We start from the raw sequence: 18,713 nt of genomic DNA on the forward strand, positions 1-18,713 counted from the left end.
CCTGCTGCGAGTATGTATTCTATAAAGAAACTAACAGGCAAGGATCTGCACCGGATTTCTCTGCAAATTTGCAGTGTGAAATCCCTGGCGGATCTCGTATGTGTGAATCTGGCCTAAGAAGTTTTCTTTCATAACAGCACCCTCTGTATGTAAGAAACAGGCTTTCCAAGCCAGTCACAATCATGGAATTGGTGTCTCCACCTTATTATCAGACATGAGGCGTCTGATGCCCCTTTTTTATGGTGTTGTGGTGCATCCTACATCCTGAACATCACAAAATTTACATGTAGCCACATACATGACATATTTGAAATTACAATTTATGTAGCTTTTAAATTTGTGTTTGCTGCCATTGCTACATTAAAAAGCTATCTTGCAAACAGTGAACAGGTCCACATTCATTCGTACCAGTCGTATTCAGCCAAGTTCTTTGTTCTTTGCTTGCAGATATAAATAAGTTTAGAAATATGCAGCAGAACATTTTATTGTGTATTTAGGGCAGCTTTTTACTTGCCTTTTAAACTCAGTAGGGAAAATTCACAACAAATCCACAATCAATAGGCAGCAGAAATTGACAAAAAAATCTGCACCACAGGACAGTATCTATGCAGGATATCTGCAGGTTAAAATCACCAGAATTTCTGTCACTGTTATTTAAAAAAAAAAAGTTTTTGATGTGTTATAAAGATATGTTAATTGTTTTAAAGGGAAACTAATCCAACCTGCTGATATCTTCCTTTTGTGCACAGGTCAAGTTTCTTACCTTCATGTTGTGTGCCATTTCCATGTATTTAGTAATTAAATCCTTAGGCAAATCGGGCACTTTGGAGCCCACGCCCCTAGAGCACTGATCCTCCGGGGACGGGCCACACCGGTGCTGTGGGGACACTAGTCTCGCCCCCATTGCTCCAAAGCACCCGATTAGCCTGAGGATTTAACTACTAAATACAGGAAAATGGCGGAGAGGATGTAGGTAAGACACATACCTTCATCCTCCGGGCCACTGCACAAAAGGGAGATCTAAGCATGAATTGTTAAAACACCATCTATCACCACTATCACCAGTGCCATATATATTTTCTTTTTAAATGATAGTGACACTTTAAAGGGGTATTCCCCCCAAAATTATTTTTGCAATAATACGTTGCCCACCCCTAGCTTTTCATCTTTCCAATATCTATGTATTATGGATTCTGCACAGTTTTGCTGTTATCTAGGAGCATTTACCTCCATCAAACACATAAAATCATTAAATCTCAGTCCAACCCGTCTCCACTCCTGCTCCTACCCCCCCACCCTCCGTGTCAGCATCACGTGTCCTCCGTCTCTTCAATGGGCTGGGTAATTGCTTCTAACCCAGTCAGTGAGGGAGGACACTGCCGGGGATGGCTGCTGTTAAAGAGGGAGACAGTGATCAGTGCAGCTGTTACTGTCTCCCTCTCTAACAGCAGCCATTCCCATCACCCGCACCGTGTGCCTCCCCCCCAGCCCCAGAGCACTCTGTGTCCCCCAGCGCTCACCCGCACTGTTCCCCCTGACTGTAAAACATCCGCCTCCACTGTGTGTCACCCGCGGCCGCACCTGCCCCCCACCCGGTCTCACCCGAGACAGCTTCCCCCTCTCACCCGTGGCGCTCACCTGCGGCAGCACACCCCCGGCACCCCCCCCCCCCCTCTCCCCCTGTGGCGCTCACACCAACCCCCTCATCAGTGGGACCAATAACAAATTCCCCCCCCCCGCCCGACCATATCCGCGAGACCTTCCCCCCGACCTGAATAGCACCTATCACCCGCGGAACACCAACCCCATCATCACATCTCAGCTCTGCTACATCTACGCCATCATCACCATCTCAGCTTTGCTATACCTATGCCATCATCACCATCTCAGCTCTGCTACATCACCATCTCAGCTCTGCTACACCTACGTCATAATCACCATCTCAGCTCTTCTACACCTACGCCATCATCACCATCTCAGCTCTGCTACACCATCATCACCATCTCAGCTCTGCTACATCATCACCATCTCAGCACTGCTATATCCCCATCACCATCTCAGCTCTGCTATATCCTTATCACCATCTCAGCTCTGCTACACCTACATTACCTAAATATCAGATGCATTTCCTTTGTTATAAAGTCTGGCCTTCTGAAATTCCATATCATATTGTAGTTTTCTTGCTGGGAGCTAGTGCTGGATTATTAGTCAGTATTGGACATGACTGCAGCAGGAAACACCCTTTCTGTGGGTGTCCTGTACAATGGACATTGAGGACCTCTGTGTTTGTGGTATATGACCTGGAACATACAGTGGTGCCTTGGATTACGAGCATAATCCGTTCCGGGACCGTGCTTGTAATCCAAATCCACTCTTAAACCAAAGCAAATTTTCCCATATGAAATTACTGATATGCAGACAATTGGTTTCACACCCCAAAAATAATGATTTTATATCCTAAATAACATGTAGAACAGATGAAACAAACAATGAGGAACAGCTGAATATGTGATATAAGTTACTGTACAGTATAGAAATCAGCATGTGGAGTATAATGTATAGTAAGTGCATAATAATGAATAAACAGCAGCAGTGTGTAGATACAGGATGGAACTGCAGATCCCCATAATGCAGTAGGGTAGTACAACAGGCTAGAAGAGAGAAACAGGACTGCTTTCAGAGGTCTGTGTGGTCACATGATCACAATGGGGAAGAGGTGTGTTCAGCATGGACCAATCAGGACTCACAGAAACTGCAGGGAGAGAGAGGTTACAGCTATGGAGAGATTACCCTCACAGTCCTGTCCCCTGATGCAAGCCCCAGCCTGAAGTAAATCTGCTATGATTTGGAAGGTGAGGGAGACTTCCTGGGTCAGAGTACAGGGCTGTAGACACCGCCATGCAGACCATGCCCCTCCCCAACTCGCCGTCCCACCCAGTACAGGGAGCTCTTAAACCAAAACAATGCTCTTAAACCAAGTCAAAATTTTGAAAAACTGTGAGCTCTTAAACCAAAACGCTCTTAAACCAAGTTACTCTTAAACCAAGGTACCACTGTATTTAGTTTGGCTTTGCCCTTGTAGGCCATGGTTACATTTCTGTACACAGTGAAATCAGTCACTTCTTTGAGGCTGGGTTTACACTACGTATATTTCAGTCAATATTGTGGTCCTCATATTGCAACCAAAACCAGGAGTGGATTCAAAACACAGAAAGGCTCTGTTCACACAATGTTGAAATTGAGTGGATGGCCGCCATATAACAGTAAATAACTGCCATTATTTCAATATAACAGCCGTTGTTCTAAAATAACAAATATTTGGCATTAAATGGCAGCCATCCACTCAATTTCAACATTGTGTGAACAGAGCCTTTCTGTGTTTTCAATCCACTCCTGGTTTTGGTTGCAATATGAGGACCACAATAATGACTGAAATATACGTAGTGTGAACCCAGCCTTAGGGTATATTCACACGGGCGGGCTCGCAGCGAGATTCTCGCTGCGAGCCCGGCAGGTCCTGTCAGTTCCCATAAACTACATACTTGCTGCGGTCTAAACGACCGCAGCGAATATGTAATTATACCGCACTTAACCCCTTTTACTCCCGCCGGCTCCCCCGCTGTAAGCAGCATACATTACCTGTCCTTGCTGCACGGGTCCGGCGTCCTGCTCTCCCGCCCGGCCAATCAGTGGCTGCGGCTGGGCAACACACTAATTGGCCGGACGGGAGAGCAGGACGCCGGACCTGTGCAGCAAGGACAGGTAATGTATGCTGCTTACAGCGGGGGAGCCGGCGGGAGTAGAAGGGGTTAAGCGCGGTATAATTACATACTCGCTGCGGTCGTTTAGACCGCAGCAAGTATGTAGTTTATGGGAACTGACAGGACCTGCGGGGCTCGCAGCGAGAATCTCGCTGCGAGCCCGCCCGTGTGAATATACCCTTACAGTGTGAGGCTGCGTTCACACTACGTATATTTCAGTCAGTATATGTATATTTCAGTCAGTATTGCAACCAAAACCAGGAGTGGATTAAAAACACAGAAAGGCTCTGTTCACACAATGTTGAAATTGAGTGGATGGCCGCCATTTAATGGCAAATATTTGCTGTTATTTTAGAACAGGGGTGGGGAACCTCCGGCCCGCGGGCCGCATCCGGCCCCTGAGACCTCCCGATGCGGCCCGCGGCCCGCAGCTCCCCTGTGATGCGCGCCGCTCTGCTGGGGAAGAAGCCGGCATACACCGCATCCTCCGGTGTCTGTGACAGCTGGCGGACACCGGAGGATGCTGTCTATGCCGGCTGCTTCCCCAGCAGAGCGGCGCGTGTCTTCAGTCTCTTGCGGGCCGCGCGCGATGACGTCATTTCATCGCGCGCCGCCTGCAGGAGAAGACCGGCACAGAGGACCTGGGAGAGAAGAGGACATGGGCAGCGTGGGAGCGGAGGTAAGGTGAGTGGGATGTTTATTTTTTTATTTGGGGGTTAACTAGGATCCCAGGGACATGATTGATGGGGGGGGGGACAACTAGGCTACCAGGGACATGACTGATGGGGGGGACAACTAGGCTACCAGGGACATGACTGATGGGGGGGACAACTAGGCTACCAGGGACATGACTGATGGGGGGACAACTAGGCTACCAGGGACATGACTGATGGGGGGGGGGACAACTAGGCTACCAGAGACATGACTGATGGGGGGGGGGGGAATAACTAGGCTACCAGGGACATAACTGATGGGGGGGGGAATAACTAGGCTACCAGGGACATAACTGATGGGGGGGGGGACAACTAGGCTACCAGGGACATGACTGATGGGGGGGGGACAACTAGGCTACCAGGGACATGACTGATGGGGGGGACAACTAGGCTACCAGGGACATGACTGATGGGGGGGACAACTAGGCTACCAGGGACATGCCTGATGGGGGGGGGGAATAACTAGGCTACCAGAGACATGACTGATGGGGGGGGGGGGGGGGAATAACTAGGCTACCAGAGACATGACTGATGGGGGGGGGGGGGAATAACTAGGCTACCAGGGACATGCCTGATGGGGGGGAATAACTAGGCTACCAGAGACATGACTGATGGGGGGGGGGGGATAACTAGGCTACCAGGGACATAACTGATGGGGGGGGGGACAACTAGGCTACCAGGGACATGCCTGATGGGGGTTAACTAGGCTACCAGGGACATGCCTGATGGGGGGGGGGGGGGGGGGAATAACTAGGCCACCAGGGACATGACTGATGAGGGGGGGGGGGACAACTAGGCCACCAGGGACATGACTGATGGGGGGGACAACTAGGCTACCAGGGACATGACTGATGGGGGGGGGAATAACTAGGCTACCAGGGACATGACTGATGGGGGGGACAACTAGGCTACCAGAGACATGACTGATGGGGGGGGACAACTAGGCTACCAGGGACATGACTGATGGGGGGATAACTAGGCCACCAGGGACATGACTGATGGGGGAGACAACTAGGCTACCAGGGACATGACTGATGGGGGGGGAATAACTAGGCTACCAGGGACATGCCTGATGGGGGTTAACTAGGCTACCAGGGACATGCCTGATGGGGGTTAACTAGGCTACCAGGGACATGACTTGGGGGTTAACTAGACTACAAGGGGCATCACTGGGGGTTAACTACAATAGCAGGGGCACTAGGGGAACAATACTATGCCTTGTCCTGGGTGCTGCAAACCCACGCTACTAACTGCCGCGCACGGTATGCGGCCCTCGAATGATTTTATTAATGCCCGACCGGCCCTCAACATGGAAAAGGTTCCCCACCCCTGTTTTAGAACAACGGCTGTTATATTGAAATAATGGCCGTTATTTACTGTTATATGGCGGCCATCCACTCAATTTCAACATTGTGTGAACAGATCCTTTCTGTGTTTTTAATCCACTCCTGGTTTTGGTCGCAATACTGACTGAAATATACGTAGTGTGAACGCAGCCCCCATATTACACCGAAAGTACTTGGCCTTAGACAGTCTCTGTTTAGCCTTATTTCTTTCAATTAAACCTTGTTCGTAGCATACAAAGCGTCTCACTCTGGGAAGACTGTAAGGAAGCATTCCTAAAAAATACTGAGGCCAAGCCGAGAATTGTTTATCACCGAATAGATGATGGTGCAAAAAGCTCCGACTGCATCCAGAAACTAATGGAGGAAGACCCTAATAAAGCAAATAAAACTAAGGTAGGATGTGGGGTAAATATGTTCATGGTATCTAGAATTTTATTCATAGTCATTGCCTGTTACATATTTTAAATTGGCGCTGCCATTTTTAAACACTTTTTTTTGTCAAATTTTTTTTGACATACTGGAGACATGTCAGATTTTTTCATTGGTCTCGGTCTGTGTTCAGACCACCACTGATTCATGGAGAAGCACTCTGCTAAGCATTTTACTGCTTGGCTTGCTAGAGAAGATGATCTCTGTCTATGGAGACTATCTCCTGCAGCTAAGCACTTCACTCCCTGGATGTATATAAGGGCCTACAGATTTGTTGGCTGTGGGGGGCAGCGAACGAGCGACAATCAGCGAGATCAGTGGCTTGTTTGCAGTGCCTTTACACGGCTTTGCAATGGGCCTCACTGCCTGTCACTCATCCTCACCGAGCAGGCTGACAGGGAGAGAGCGGTGGCGACACGGGTGGGGCGCTTTCTACAGTGCTTCAGAGAACCAAATCAGCCCAAATGGGTTGATTGGTTCCCTTTTAAAGCAGGTTCTAAACAGCTGATCAGCTGATTGATTATTGGTCACAGGAGCATCTCTAGTAATAGGCCCGCTATGATGTCTGTAGAACATGTCAAAACATTATTTAAAGAGACAAATACTCTTTAATGGACATTTTTAATGACTCTTTATAGAGCATAGCCATTGTATGGTTATCAAGGTTAGCACAAAAAATTAAGGGTAAGATATAGCTATTAAAATCACAATATTACACTTATTACACAGTTATCTTTGTCAAATATAATGCTACTCTGTATTTTCAGATCATTGAGGACAATGGAGAACCTGAGGAAGGAGTCTATAAAACCTACTGTCATGTAGAGCAAGTCATCAAACAGGTATAATAGGTCTCACACATGTCAGTGTGTGTACTGCTGCACACCACCTGATGGACTATATTTGTGTTCACTAGGTCATATCTAGTGTCCTCCATAACTGCTTGAGCTAAGCCAAAGTTGCTGTGGAATGTTTAGGCTTATATCCTAGTATTTTGTTGTCTTTGCAGGATTTGTTGGGTGCGGAGATTTCTGACCCTGATGCCAAAGATGATCCAGCAGTTCAAGAAGATGATGACTTTGGGGATGTTTTATGGGATGTTCATGATGAGCAAGAGCAAATGGAGGCTTTTCAGCATGCATCTCAGTCGACATGTGAGCTGGGTTTTGACAAAGTAAGTTCCCCACGGTTCATTATCTTTATCCAGGCATCTGCAGACATCACTGCATGCTGAGGAGTGTAGTGCACTACCACACGCTTCTCCCTGTTCGTTCTCATGTTCGGTGGATGTCTCGGCATTGATAAAACCTTCTGGGGTGCCAGGGACACTTTTTTATTTTTGTTTAAGAAAGTGGCCATTTAAAGGGATTCATCTTGGATTGACTTTCTCTTCTCAGAGAACCCACTTTAACACCCCAAGGCTATGTTCACACATAAATTCTGTCAGTCTTTTGGTCAGTATTTTTTTTTAATCAAAACCTGGAGTGAGTTGAGCTTTACTATGTCCCTCAATCTTATAGAGATTGCATAGAGTGCAAGCATACATGCCTAGCCACCAATCCATTTCATCGGTGGGGATCCCTAAGATGGGGCCTTCAGTGCTCAGACATTTATCACCTATTCTTTGGAGAGATGATAATTGTCTCTATCTGTGATTCAATATAAATCTTTCAAATATATTAAAAGGTACAAATAATGATCTAGGTGCCATATATGCCACAGAAAACATACAATGAACTACCAATGCTGATTGTATCTTTCATCTCTTACTTTGCTTTGTACTAGAATAATTGCAGCCTTGAAGTAACATAACACTGAGTAATAAATCTAGCTCTAAGGCTACGTTCACATTAGCGTTTGTCCTTCCGGCACCATTCTGTCATCCTTTTCCGTTTTAGAAAAAGCAAAACTGAAATTGTCGGATCCGTTATAATCCCCATAGGTTTTAATTATATTTTATTGTGCCCCGTTTGGCAAAATAGTGCTCCGTTAGCATGCAATCCGTTCAAGTTCCGTTTTTCTGAACGGACGAAAAAATTGTGTTTGCAGTATTTTCTTTTCCTTTTTTAAAAACGGAACTTAAATGGATCGATGCAATCCGTTTTTTTTCATATTGATAGTCAATGGTGAGAGATCGAAACGGAAGGCTAATCCGTTTGCGTCCGTTGTTCAAGTTTCCGTCTCATTCCGTTTTCTAGTTGGAGCATGCGCAGAAGGGGAGAGAAGGCAGGAAGTTCTGGGAAGAAAGGGGAGGAGCTGAAAAAAAAACAGTGAAAAACGGACACAAACGAAATTAGAAACTGATAACAACGGAAGCAAACGGATGGCAAGCTTCCGCTAATTTAACTAAAATAAATGGATACACTAACATTTTTGGCTATCCTTTTGCATCCGTTGACATCCATTAGCAAATCAGTCTTTAGCTATCCGTTTACAAAAAATGAACGGATCCGTCAGTTTCATGTAAAAACGCTAGTGTGACCGAGCCCTAAGTCTGTGTTTGTATGTTATCTTTCAAAATACTAAAAAAAACCTCTGAACGTTATTGCAGAACTTTTAACATGTCTTCTGTAATTAATGCATTTCCAATTTATTTAGTCTATTTTGTTTTATTAGTACTATAATCGCTTGAATGATTTAGTAGCTGCTCCTGCACCCATTCCTCCCCTGCTTATATCTGGAGGACCTGGTTCTGGAAAATCCCTTCTCCTTTCAAAGTGGTAAGTTACTTTTCATAACTTTCTACCTCATCAAACTATAAGACATTTCCATTTTTGTGTATTGTAATAGAAAAGTCCAGAATGTCTGGTAACCATTCAGTGGCAGTGAGAAATTTGATGTTAGGATTTCCATAAAAACTAGATAATAATGAAAGCATATTTGTGTTAAAATGTTTCAGTAATTAAACAAAGATTTTAACTGTGTATTAGTGTGATACTATTATTATAAATGTATAAAGCTGTAACTCCCCCTCATTCCCCCCATACCAGACCCTGCACGAGACTCTAGGTGTCAACCAGGGCCGGCGTCAGCACCCGGCTAACTAGGGCAAATGCCGGGGCCCACAGCTCCTCTAGGGGCCCAGTCCCATCTGTTACTACATTTTTTTGCTAGTAAAAAAAAAAATTGTAGTAACAAAGGGGACTGGGCCCTTGAGGCCACATGTGACAGTTAGGGGCCCGCCGATACATACTGGGGTCCCCGGGCACCTGTCTTCCTTCACACAAATCTTCCCTACAGCCGAGTAGGAAAGAGGACCTTTGAGTGTGAAGGACCTTTGATGATGTCACGGGTCATGTGATTGGACACCTGACCTGATAGAGGGCAGCACGGTAGGCTCTGCAAACTAATAGTCTACTGTATGTGCTTCTAGTTGTTTTGTGTATAGAGGTCCTGCTGTAATATATATATCTATTACAGCAGGACCTCTATACACAAAACAACTAGAACATCTATCTATCTATCTATCTATCTTATCTATCTATCTCCTATCTCTCTCTCTCTATCATATGAACATGGTAAGACCTCTAGTTCTCCTATATACAGGTCCTGCAGTGATATACAGTGTGTGTGTGTGTGTGTGTGTGTGTGTGTGTGTGTGTATATATATATATATATATATATATATATATATATATATATATATATATATATCACAGCAGGACCTGTATATAGGAGAACTAAAGGTCTTACCATGTTCATATATATATATATATATATATATATATATATATATATATATATATATACACACACACACACACACACACACACACACACACACACACACACACACACACACACACACACACACACAGCAGGAGCTGTATACAGGAGAACTAGCAGCACCAGCATGATATATATATAATCCTGTGACTGGGTCTGACTCCTCCAGAGTCCTGACTACCACAGAGATCAGGAGATACAGGAGGAGAAAGATATGCAACAGCCGCATGTTTCTTTTGCTGCAAATCTTTCCTCGCCTGTCTCTCCATGATTTGCTCCTCAAAGGGGCCCGCCGACGCTCTGTCGCCCAAGGGCCCACAAAAAGCTGGAGCCGGCCCTGGTGTCAACCAAGCAGTGGGTGGGGGTGAGGAGGCATTTCAGCTTGCAGGTATTCAGGAGCTTGAAAAAGCCTGTTTGAAACTTTGTATATAAAGAGCACAGAAAGATCAATGAAGATCATAAAAATGCTGGACACATAAATATCTAAAAAATTTGGAGTATCCTTTATTGACAATACCACCAAATATTAATAGATACTGAGTAGGTGAGGCAGGCAGAGGTACACAAGTGTATCTGCATAGGCATGGAGAGTGTTTATACTTGAGCACAGCAGTATGGGCTTATTGGCAGTCAGGCAGTGACAATAGGATAATAGTGGAAGGGAGCTCAGTGTACTATGTGATAAATTTGGGTTATACAGCTTTTTTTATCTGTCAGTTCCTGTTTCCTTTTAAGTCATGCCCTATTTGCAATTAAATAAAAAAAATTGAGGGTCTTTTTATATGCCGTTATGCCCACCATACACTATATACAACTGTGATAGATTTAGTGACTGTATATGTGTCCTCTCACCAGACTGGTGTTTGGTACTGCTTCCATTTATATTTTATATTTTGTGACAGATTCTTTTTAAAGTGATACTCTATCCACCAACTTCCCGACCCCCCCCCCCCCCCTTCACCAAACCGCTGGTACCTTCTGTTTGATGACAGTGAGTCTGTAAAAAAGTATCTTTTAATCTGCAGCAGCCGAGTCAATGAGGCGTGGCCTAGAGCTTCTTTGCCCTAGAGCCTAGACCATGCCTCATTGACTCGGCTGCTGCAGATAAAAAGATTACTTTTTACCTAAATCAAGACACTGGGTGCATTTTAAAAGACACACCTAGGTAGGACTTACTGCCATTAAATTGGAGGGTACCAGTGGTTTCGGAAGGGGGGGGGGATTGGTGGATACAGTATCGCTTTAAGGCAAGCCATCATAAGTCTGTAGACTAGAATGAGAACTATAGAATCAGTGTCAACAGTAACCAGGTCAGCAGTTCATTGCCCTAATGACAATGTTTTATATGTGCAGGATTCAGCTTCAGCAGAAACATTCACCAAACACTCTTATGTTGTATCACTTTGTTGGCAAACCAATGTCAACCAGCTCCGAGCCAGCTTTAATCATAAAGAGACTGACTCTCAAGGTAATATGTATTCAATACTGAATCAACTGAATGATTGTCATTGAGAAACACACATGGCACATAAGTGGGGCACCAAAGTCTAGATAGGAGGTTTAGTTGCCAAACCATTGAACAATTGAATATGTGCCAAGCTGAGCTAGCTGCGGTTCGTACAGTTCAAAAAATGATATCATGCTCCTTACAAAAGCCTGCACAGGCATTATTATAAGGACAGAAGCCGTGTCTGAGATGTTACACTGCTTTAACAGGTCAAAGCTGATTTTCTTCACTTGCAAGTATTGAAGAAAGAAGGGCTGGCTGTGAAACAACAATGACAAAAGTTTGGCCACATGAGTAATTCTTTTAGGCTGGGTTCACACTACGTATATTTCAGGCAGTATTTGGTCCTCTTGTCAGGTCTTCATAGCAACCAAAACCAGGAGTGGATTGAAAACACAGAAAGGATCTGTTCACACAATGTTGAAACTGAGTGGATGGCCATCATATAACAGTAAATAACTGCCATTATTTCAATACAACAGCCGTTGTTTTAAAATAACAGCAAATATTTGCTATTAAATGACGGCCATCCACTCAATTTCAACATTATGTAAACAGATCCTTTCTGTGTTTTCAATCCACTCCTGGTTTTGGTTGCTATACAGCCTCAAATATACAGCCTCAAATATACATAGTGTGAACCCAGCCTCAGGGTGCATTCACACGTACAGGGTCAGCAGCAGATCTGCAGCAGATTTGATGGTGCAGATTTGATGCTGTGTTCAGCTATTTAGATCAAGTCTGTTGCGGATCCACAGCAGAAAATCCGCTGCGATATAGTGTGTGTGAAGCTACCCTTAGGCTATGTTCACACTACGTAAGTCTCCGGACATAGCGCGTTCCGTGAATAAGCGGGAGACTTACAATGGAAAGTATACGATGTACGGCTGCACAGTTCACACTACGTCCGAACTTACGCCCGGATCGCACGCGGCAACGTAAAAAATGAACCAGACCATTGTTTGAGGACGAAAATGCCGTAACTTACGCCCGTAGCGTAACATGCGGTCCCGTACGTAGTGGTGATTTCTTCATTTTGCAAGCTTTTTGTGCCGATCCAAAAGGTTCTGTGGGGTGTCCGGGGCTAGGCGAAGATTTCCAAGTACAAGACCGCTGTCAGATCGCTACGTAGGGCGCTCGGGAAGCGTAAGTAGACTACGGGCGTAAGTTCGCGGTCCGTATGTAGCCGGCCGCAAGTAGCGTAAATTCCCGGCCGGAGTTTAACACATATATGTCCGGCCGCGAAATATGCGGCCGGACATATACGTAGTGTGAACATAGCCCGAAAGTGTAACTATCATTTCAGGTGACTTTTGAGGATGCACTATCCTGTCATCTCTTTGGCTATGGTCAGCTGCAGTGTGGATGCTACATCTCTCCTCTTCTGCTCACTCATCCCCTTTGGGCCCCTCCCCCCTCTATAGGCTATAGTGGGCAGTACAAAACCCACCTTCACTCTGCTGTAGAGGGCTTTGCCTTGATAATGAACAGATACGAAGTGAGGGGGGGAGGTGGGAAAACAGCCTTTTGGATGGTACTTTGCCTAATAAAATCTATTTCAGCCTTTCTTATTATCACCTGTACTATTGATTTCTGCAAAGTTGTTTAAAATGACAGTCTTACAGTTGCAGTCTTTGTTAGATATTTTCATTTTCTAACAATTCATTGCTAGATATTTTCATTAATGTTTTATCTTTTTATATCAATATATATCAATATATATATATATATATATATATATATATATATATATATATATATATATATATATTTGGTACAGCTGCTAGCGATGGCATAAGCCACGCCAGGGTGTGGAGTCTAAGCAGTTGCTGGTCCTCACCAGAGCCCGCCTCAAGCCTCGCCAGAGGCAGCGGCGAGGTGCAGCTGGAGACATGTAGGCAGGAAGGCAAGCACGACCGAAGCCGCAGCAAGACTCATGGCTGGGACCAAGGCAGGAGTCAAGGGCTGGAACGACAGACAGCAGACATGGGCAGGAGAGCTGGGACCGCAAACTAAGGATTAGCATGTAGAAGCTTTTTAACAATGGGGTCAGGACAGGGGCAGGAATTTATAGGGAGTGATTGAGTGCAAGCAACCAATTAAAGGCGTACTGGCCCTTTAAATCTCAGTGAGCAGGCACACACGCACCCTAGGAGGTGAGAACAGGAGCGCAGACAGGTAAGGTGCCCTGCAGGACTGAAGTAATGGCACCACCGGGTCCCTGCCTATGGGCTGTGGCATCCGCCAGGAACAGAGAGCAGAGGACTGGGTGTGGTGGTGTACCAGAGCACAGGGCACCACTGCCACAGCTGTCACAATAATGTACAGCATTAAAGAATATGCATTTTTCACTTTATTTAGGCTAATAGTTGAAGTACTTGTGCATACTGTTAATCTAAAGTTATATCATGTTTTCCTGTCTAACTTATAGCTTATGCAGTATTCTTGGTCTGTGTCATCATTATCCATGGATCCAGGCAAGTTCTTGGAAGAATTTCCTCACTGGCTTGAAAAACTTTCCAGTCGATATCAAGGAAACATCATCATTATTATTGACTCAATTGATCAGATAGAGGTATATACATGAACCCCAATGTTTAATGCAGGTTTCTTATGAGTTTACACATCTCTGCTTATAGTGGGAAGTTTTACTTGTGAAAATGTTTTCCCATTGACTGGCATATGATTGTTAACATTTATTGTAGGGCTCAGATTCCTAAAGCAGACAGTACTGGGTGTAACAGTTAATAAGACGTTATGGGTATGGCTTTAATTATATGAAGTATTTCTGAATCCTATATTATGCAATAGTTCAATAGTTTATAAAAGAGTCTTTATAAGTTTAAAGCAGAAGTGTCACCACTGCTTTGCCTGGAGTCAGGGGAAGTAATTTGCTATCTATTTTCCAGCAATCAGAAAAGCACATGAAATGGCTGATTGATCCCTTACCGGTAAATGTTCGTGTCATCGTCTCTGTGAATGTTGAAACTTGTCCTCAAGCATGGAGGTAAATGACTTCCCAGTATTCTAATATTGTGTGTGTTTCACAGTGTCTATAGAACACTTAAGATTAAGAAAATTATGTATTTAAACAACATTTTCTATAATGTTTGGTGGAGAATGACCAAGTGGCCATCTCTCTGCCAGGAATAGGCTTTACTGGGAAAAAAAGCAATTCATTTTAATGGGGAATGTTCAGAAAAATGTTCACTGAAATCAATATGAACTTCTAAAAAACACATGCTCACCACACAATGCAGTCCCATGATGGCTTGGACACATTATCTGAAAATACATGGCAAAACCACAATGTTTAAACATAGCTTCAACAAGTGTTTTCTATTTATTCCGTCGAGGGTGTTCCTGTTTTATATTGTCCAGGTACCTAGTAGACAATAACTGTTATTAAGGGAGCCAGCAGGGGCAAGGAGGAACATAACAAACAAGTGCTACCTACCCACCCTTATGCCTCTGCAGCGCTGCCTTACCGCTCTGAAGCTCCTGCTGGGTTCCTGGATCTCCTCCTCCAGAGATGTCACAGCTGATGGATTGCCTGCTCAGCCAACCAATGATTAGGGAGGGACACCACTGCAGTCACTAATTGGCTGAGCGGGCAATCCATCAGCCGGGTCAGGTATTTTCCCTTAAATCTTGATGACATCGGAATTTGGGGGAAAAGAAGTTTGGGGGTTGGGGGTCCGGTAGCCTGTGACGTGGCGCTTTAGGGGCATGGAGAGAGGTAAGTAGCGCTTGATTATTTTGTTCCCCCCGCCAGCTGGAAAATTTTCATTTTCTCCTTTAAGCATACAGTCTATATTCTTTATTACAGATTGTGGCCGACTCTTCATCTGGATCCACTGAACCCAAAGGATGTGAAGTCTCTTATAAATGTTGAATGCAGCACAGCCAGTATTATACTAACCAAAGAGCAGGTACATGGCACCATTTACACTTACATATTTTGGCACTGAGGTTCAACTCTGCAATTGCAAATATTCTGCATGTGTTTTATGTATTATATCATATTCAGTATTCTACTTCTATACTACTTGACAGGTCTTTTTTATTTATTTATTTTTTATAGGAGAGAAAACTGGAAAGACTTTGTCGATCTGCTACCACCTGCAATCCTCTATATGTAACTTTATTAGCTAAGATACTGATCTGGTAAGTGGGCCTATACCTACTGTGTTAAAGTGTCACTGGCATTATAAGTTTCGAAATCTAAATCAACAGGGGATGTGAAACAAAGAATTTTTGCAATTTACATTAATAATTTACTTTTTAATTATCATGCTGTAAAACAAAGCCAGGTCCAGTCTCTTTTTAGTGTTGTGCTGGTTGAAAAAAAAAAAAAGACTAAATACAGGAAGTCCCGGCCAGTACAGAGAGTCAGGGCTCAATGTGTCCATCAATCAAATGACTGCTTTCTCTGTGAGCATACAGATAACCAGGATTTAACTAGCACTAAAAGCTGCCTTCAGGAGACTGGACTATGATACAGGTAAGTATAACTTTGTTTTATAGCATGATAACTAAAAAAAACCTTGCAAACTTGCTTTATATCACATCCCCTGTTGATTTAGATGTTGAAAGTTATAATGACAGTGACACTGTTAAATTTGCAAGCTGCTAATTTACAGTATATTAACACTATAAACTGCAGAAAATTACAAAAAAATCTGCCCAGAATCACAGCATGCAGCATTTTTCAGTCTTGCTACAGATTTTACCCCTTGCAGTGCATAGTGGAAAAGGAAATACTTTGTGTGTAGTCTCGGCCTATGTGAAAAGGAAATGCATTATTTGGGTTTACAGCTTTTGTACAGTTCCTATTGAGACATCAAAACTACATTTGTAATGTAAATCTGTGTGTTGTGCAGGGCCGCGAACATGGGGGATGTTACAGATGTCTTGCAGCTTTGCTTACAGTGTCAGGATACTGTTTCATTGTATCGACTTGCACTTCATACAGTGCAGGGATTTCTGCCCTCTGCAAAGGACAAGGAGCTCATGAGAGAGGTAAGAACCCCAAAGTATAGGAGTTAAAGGCAGAAAAACAATTTATGTATAATTTAAGAACAGCACCATTATGGTGCATAGGTAATCTGCTGTGGATTGAAGCCTCAGTCAAAGGTAACTAACACTTTTACAAACTTCTGACAGGTCAAAGTGAACACATAAAAATCACTCAGGCTTTCAATTAAGCATGTTTTTGGGGAGAAGGTACAGCATAACTGGAGCTGCCGTGCCCACTGTCTGTTACCCGATACCAGTTACTTGTATATGCTTTCAGGCCATGTTCACACAGTGTATGAACATTATCTGTTGTTTGACACAGCCGTTTCAAACAATTATTTTGTGCGCCCACAAAGAACCACGGCCATAGTGTACACAGGGTGTATATATTACGGCCGTGTTTTTATAGACTGCTATTCAATGAAGCAGTGCTGTTAAACAAAGGGCGTTGTTGCACTCTCCAACAACAGCCATTGTTTACCGGGCAAATACTATGTATGAACGAGGCCTCAAAGTTGTCTTTCAGCTGAATGCAACTTGCATAGAGCATAGGAGAACAGTGCCAGCTTGACATTTTCCTCACCTGTAAGGTCGTGCAGGCCACCCTGCTGTGGCCACCAGGGACTTGGACTCTCTTTTAGGAATTAATGGTATATCCTGTGATTATGTCCTGAATCTATTTGATGAGAATACCCCTTTAAGTCACATTCTCTTGGTTTATAGGTAACCCAGTCTTTTGATGCCTGTGTTGTTCTTATGTTGAATGTTTACCTTGCTTGCACAGTTTTTTGGTTACTTTTAGTTTGGGCTAATATAAAAGTTTTAATACTGTTCTCTTTGCCCGTTGCTTTCATTGGACTTGTCTAGCAAGGTAAGTGCATGTTCAGTTACGTAAAAAAGTGGTTTTCAAAGGAACATAATGAAGTTTCTGTTTCTTTGTAAACGATTATAGTGAGGTTCACTTAACAGAATTGTACTTTTACTATAGATTCTTTGTCTGATCAGCGTAAGCCACAATGGAGTGAGTGAATGTGAACTGATGGAGCTCTGCGATGGATTGACATGGCCAATATTGACATTTTTGGTGCATCATCTTGATAAGATGGTTGTACTTAGATATAGCTGTGGACTACTTCAGTTTCAACATCTTCAGGTATGTTTTAAGACTTGAAATGTCTTCATAAACCACAATAACAAATTGGAAGTGCACACTGTATGAATATTTGGGAAGTGCACAACTATCTCAGATAAATGCACTGAAAACAACCACTCATTATGTATCATAAATTTTATACATAGAATTACTGAGGGGGATCAGAGTTCATCTCTCCCTCTAACCGGATACCAATCAGCCAGACCCCGTGGGTAAGAAGGTCTGCTGTATCCATCTCCTCCAATGAATAATATATGTACAAACAGTAGGACCGGGTGCAAAACATGTGCTGAAAGGCGACAGATAAATCCAAATAAGCCCTGAGTATATGTACTATTAGCAACATGCCCAATAATAAAACAATATTAAGTAGTGAGATGGTAGAAGGATCAGCTATCTGCTGACTTCCTCAGCTTATTAGGTATATTTGCATTGGTTTCTCACACCAGGGTGATATCTATGTGACTTTCATATGTCAGTGGTTGTTTTTGACAAAATGAGATTGATTCGTAAGCTTCCCCTGCAACACTTCCCTGCATGTGTGGGAAAACGGATTTTTGTGCTGTATTGATATGAGGTTTGTGAATATTGACTTATGTTGAGTTGAGTTGTTGACTCAACTCATTGCTCATGGTAAATCAGGAAAGAGGAGTTATTCTTGCAATATACTGTGAGACTCCTGTTTCTTACATACCATATGACTTCTTATTGATGTCTTAGCAATAGCCATGTTGAACGTATAAGTTACAAACATGATCATTCTCTCCCTTATATATAAGGGACGACATTGTGGACTTTAAACATAGACCCCTGAGGAAGTCAGCAGATAGATGAAGGAACGAGTGGGACAGGATTTTGTGCTGGGACCGCTCATCCTTCTTCCATCTTACTACTTAATAATGTTTTATTATTGGGCATGTTGCTAATAGTACATATACTTGAGGCTCATTTGGATAAATCTGTCACCTTGTAACACGTTTTTCTTTTGTAGTTGTTTTTAATGTGTTTGTAAACCTGCAATGGGAAAACTCCAAAAACATTGGGAACACAGTTTGAAGA

The 18,713-nt window shown here is 43.6% G+C and overlaps 1 protein-coding gene across 2 annotated transcripts in view; it reads left to right on the forward strand.

Moving 5' to 3' along the window:
• NPHP3 (nephrocystin 3) overlaps positions 1 to 18,713 on the forward strand; it is a 52,540-nt gene that overhangs the window by 11,087 nt on the left and 22,740 nt on the right. For both annotated transcript variants that reach the window (XM_069958345.1, XM_069958346.1), the window contains exons 8-18: positions 6,051 to 6,213; positions 7,017 to 7,091; positions 7,259 to 7,423; positions 8,866 to 8,969; positions 11,329 to 11,443; positions 13,914 to 14,057; positions 14,392 to 14,489; positions 15,312 to 15,414; positions 15,567 to 15,649; positions 16,366 to 16,504; positions 17,490 to 17,654. In XM_069958345.1, the coding sequence (XP_069814446.1) occupies positions 6,051 to 6,213; positions 7,017 to 7,091; positions 7,259 to 7,423; positions 8,866 to 8,969; positions 11,329 to 11,443; positions 13,914 to 14,057; positions 14,392 to 14,489; positions 15,312 to 15,414; positions 15,567 to 15,649; positions 16,366 to 16,504; positions 17,490 to 17,654 (1,354 nt within the window). The remainder of the gene's footprint in view (positions 1 to 6,050; positions 6,214 to 7,016; positions 7,092 to 7,258; positions 7,424 to 8,865; positions 8,970 to 11,328; positions 11,444 to 13,913; positions 14,058 to 14,391; positions 14,490 to 15,311; positions 15,415 to 15,566; positions 15,650 to 16,365; positions 16,505 to 17,489; positions 17,655 to 18,713) is intronic.

The sequence above is a fragment of the Dendropsophus ebraccatus genome, chromosome 2 (assembly GCF_027789765.1).
Source record: "Dendropsophus ebraccatus isolate aDenEbr1 chromosome 2, aDenEbr1.pat, whole genome shotgun sequence".
Classification (NCBI taxonomy): Eukaryota; Metazoa; Chordata; class Amphibia; order Anura; family Hylidae; genus Dendropsophus; species Dendropsophus ebraccatus.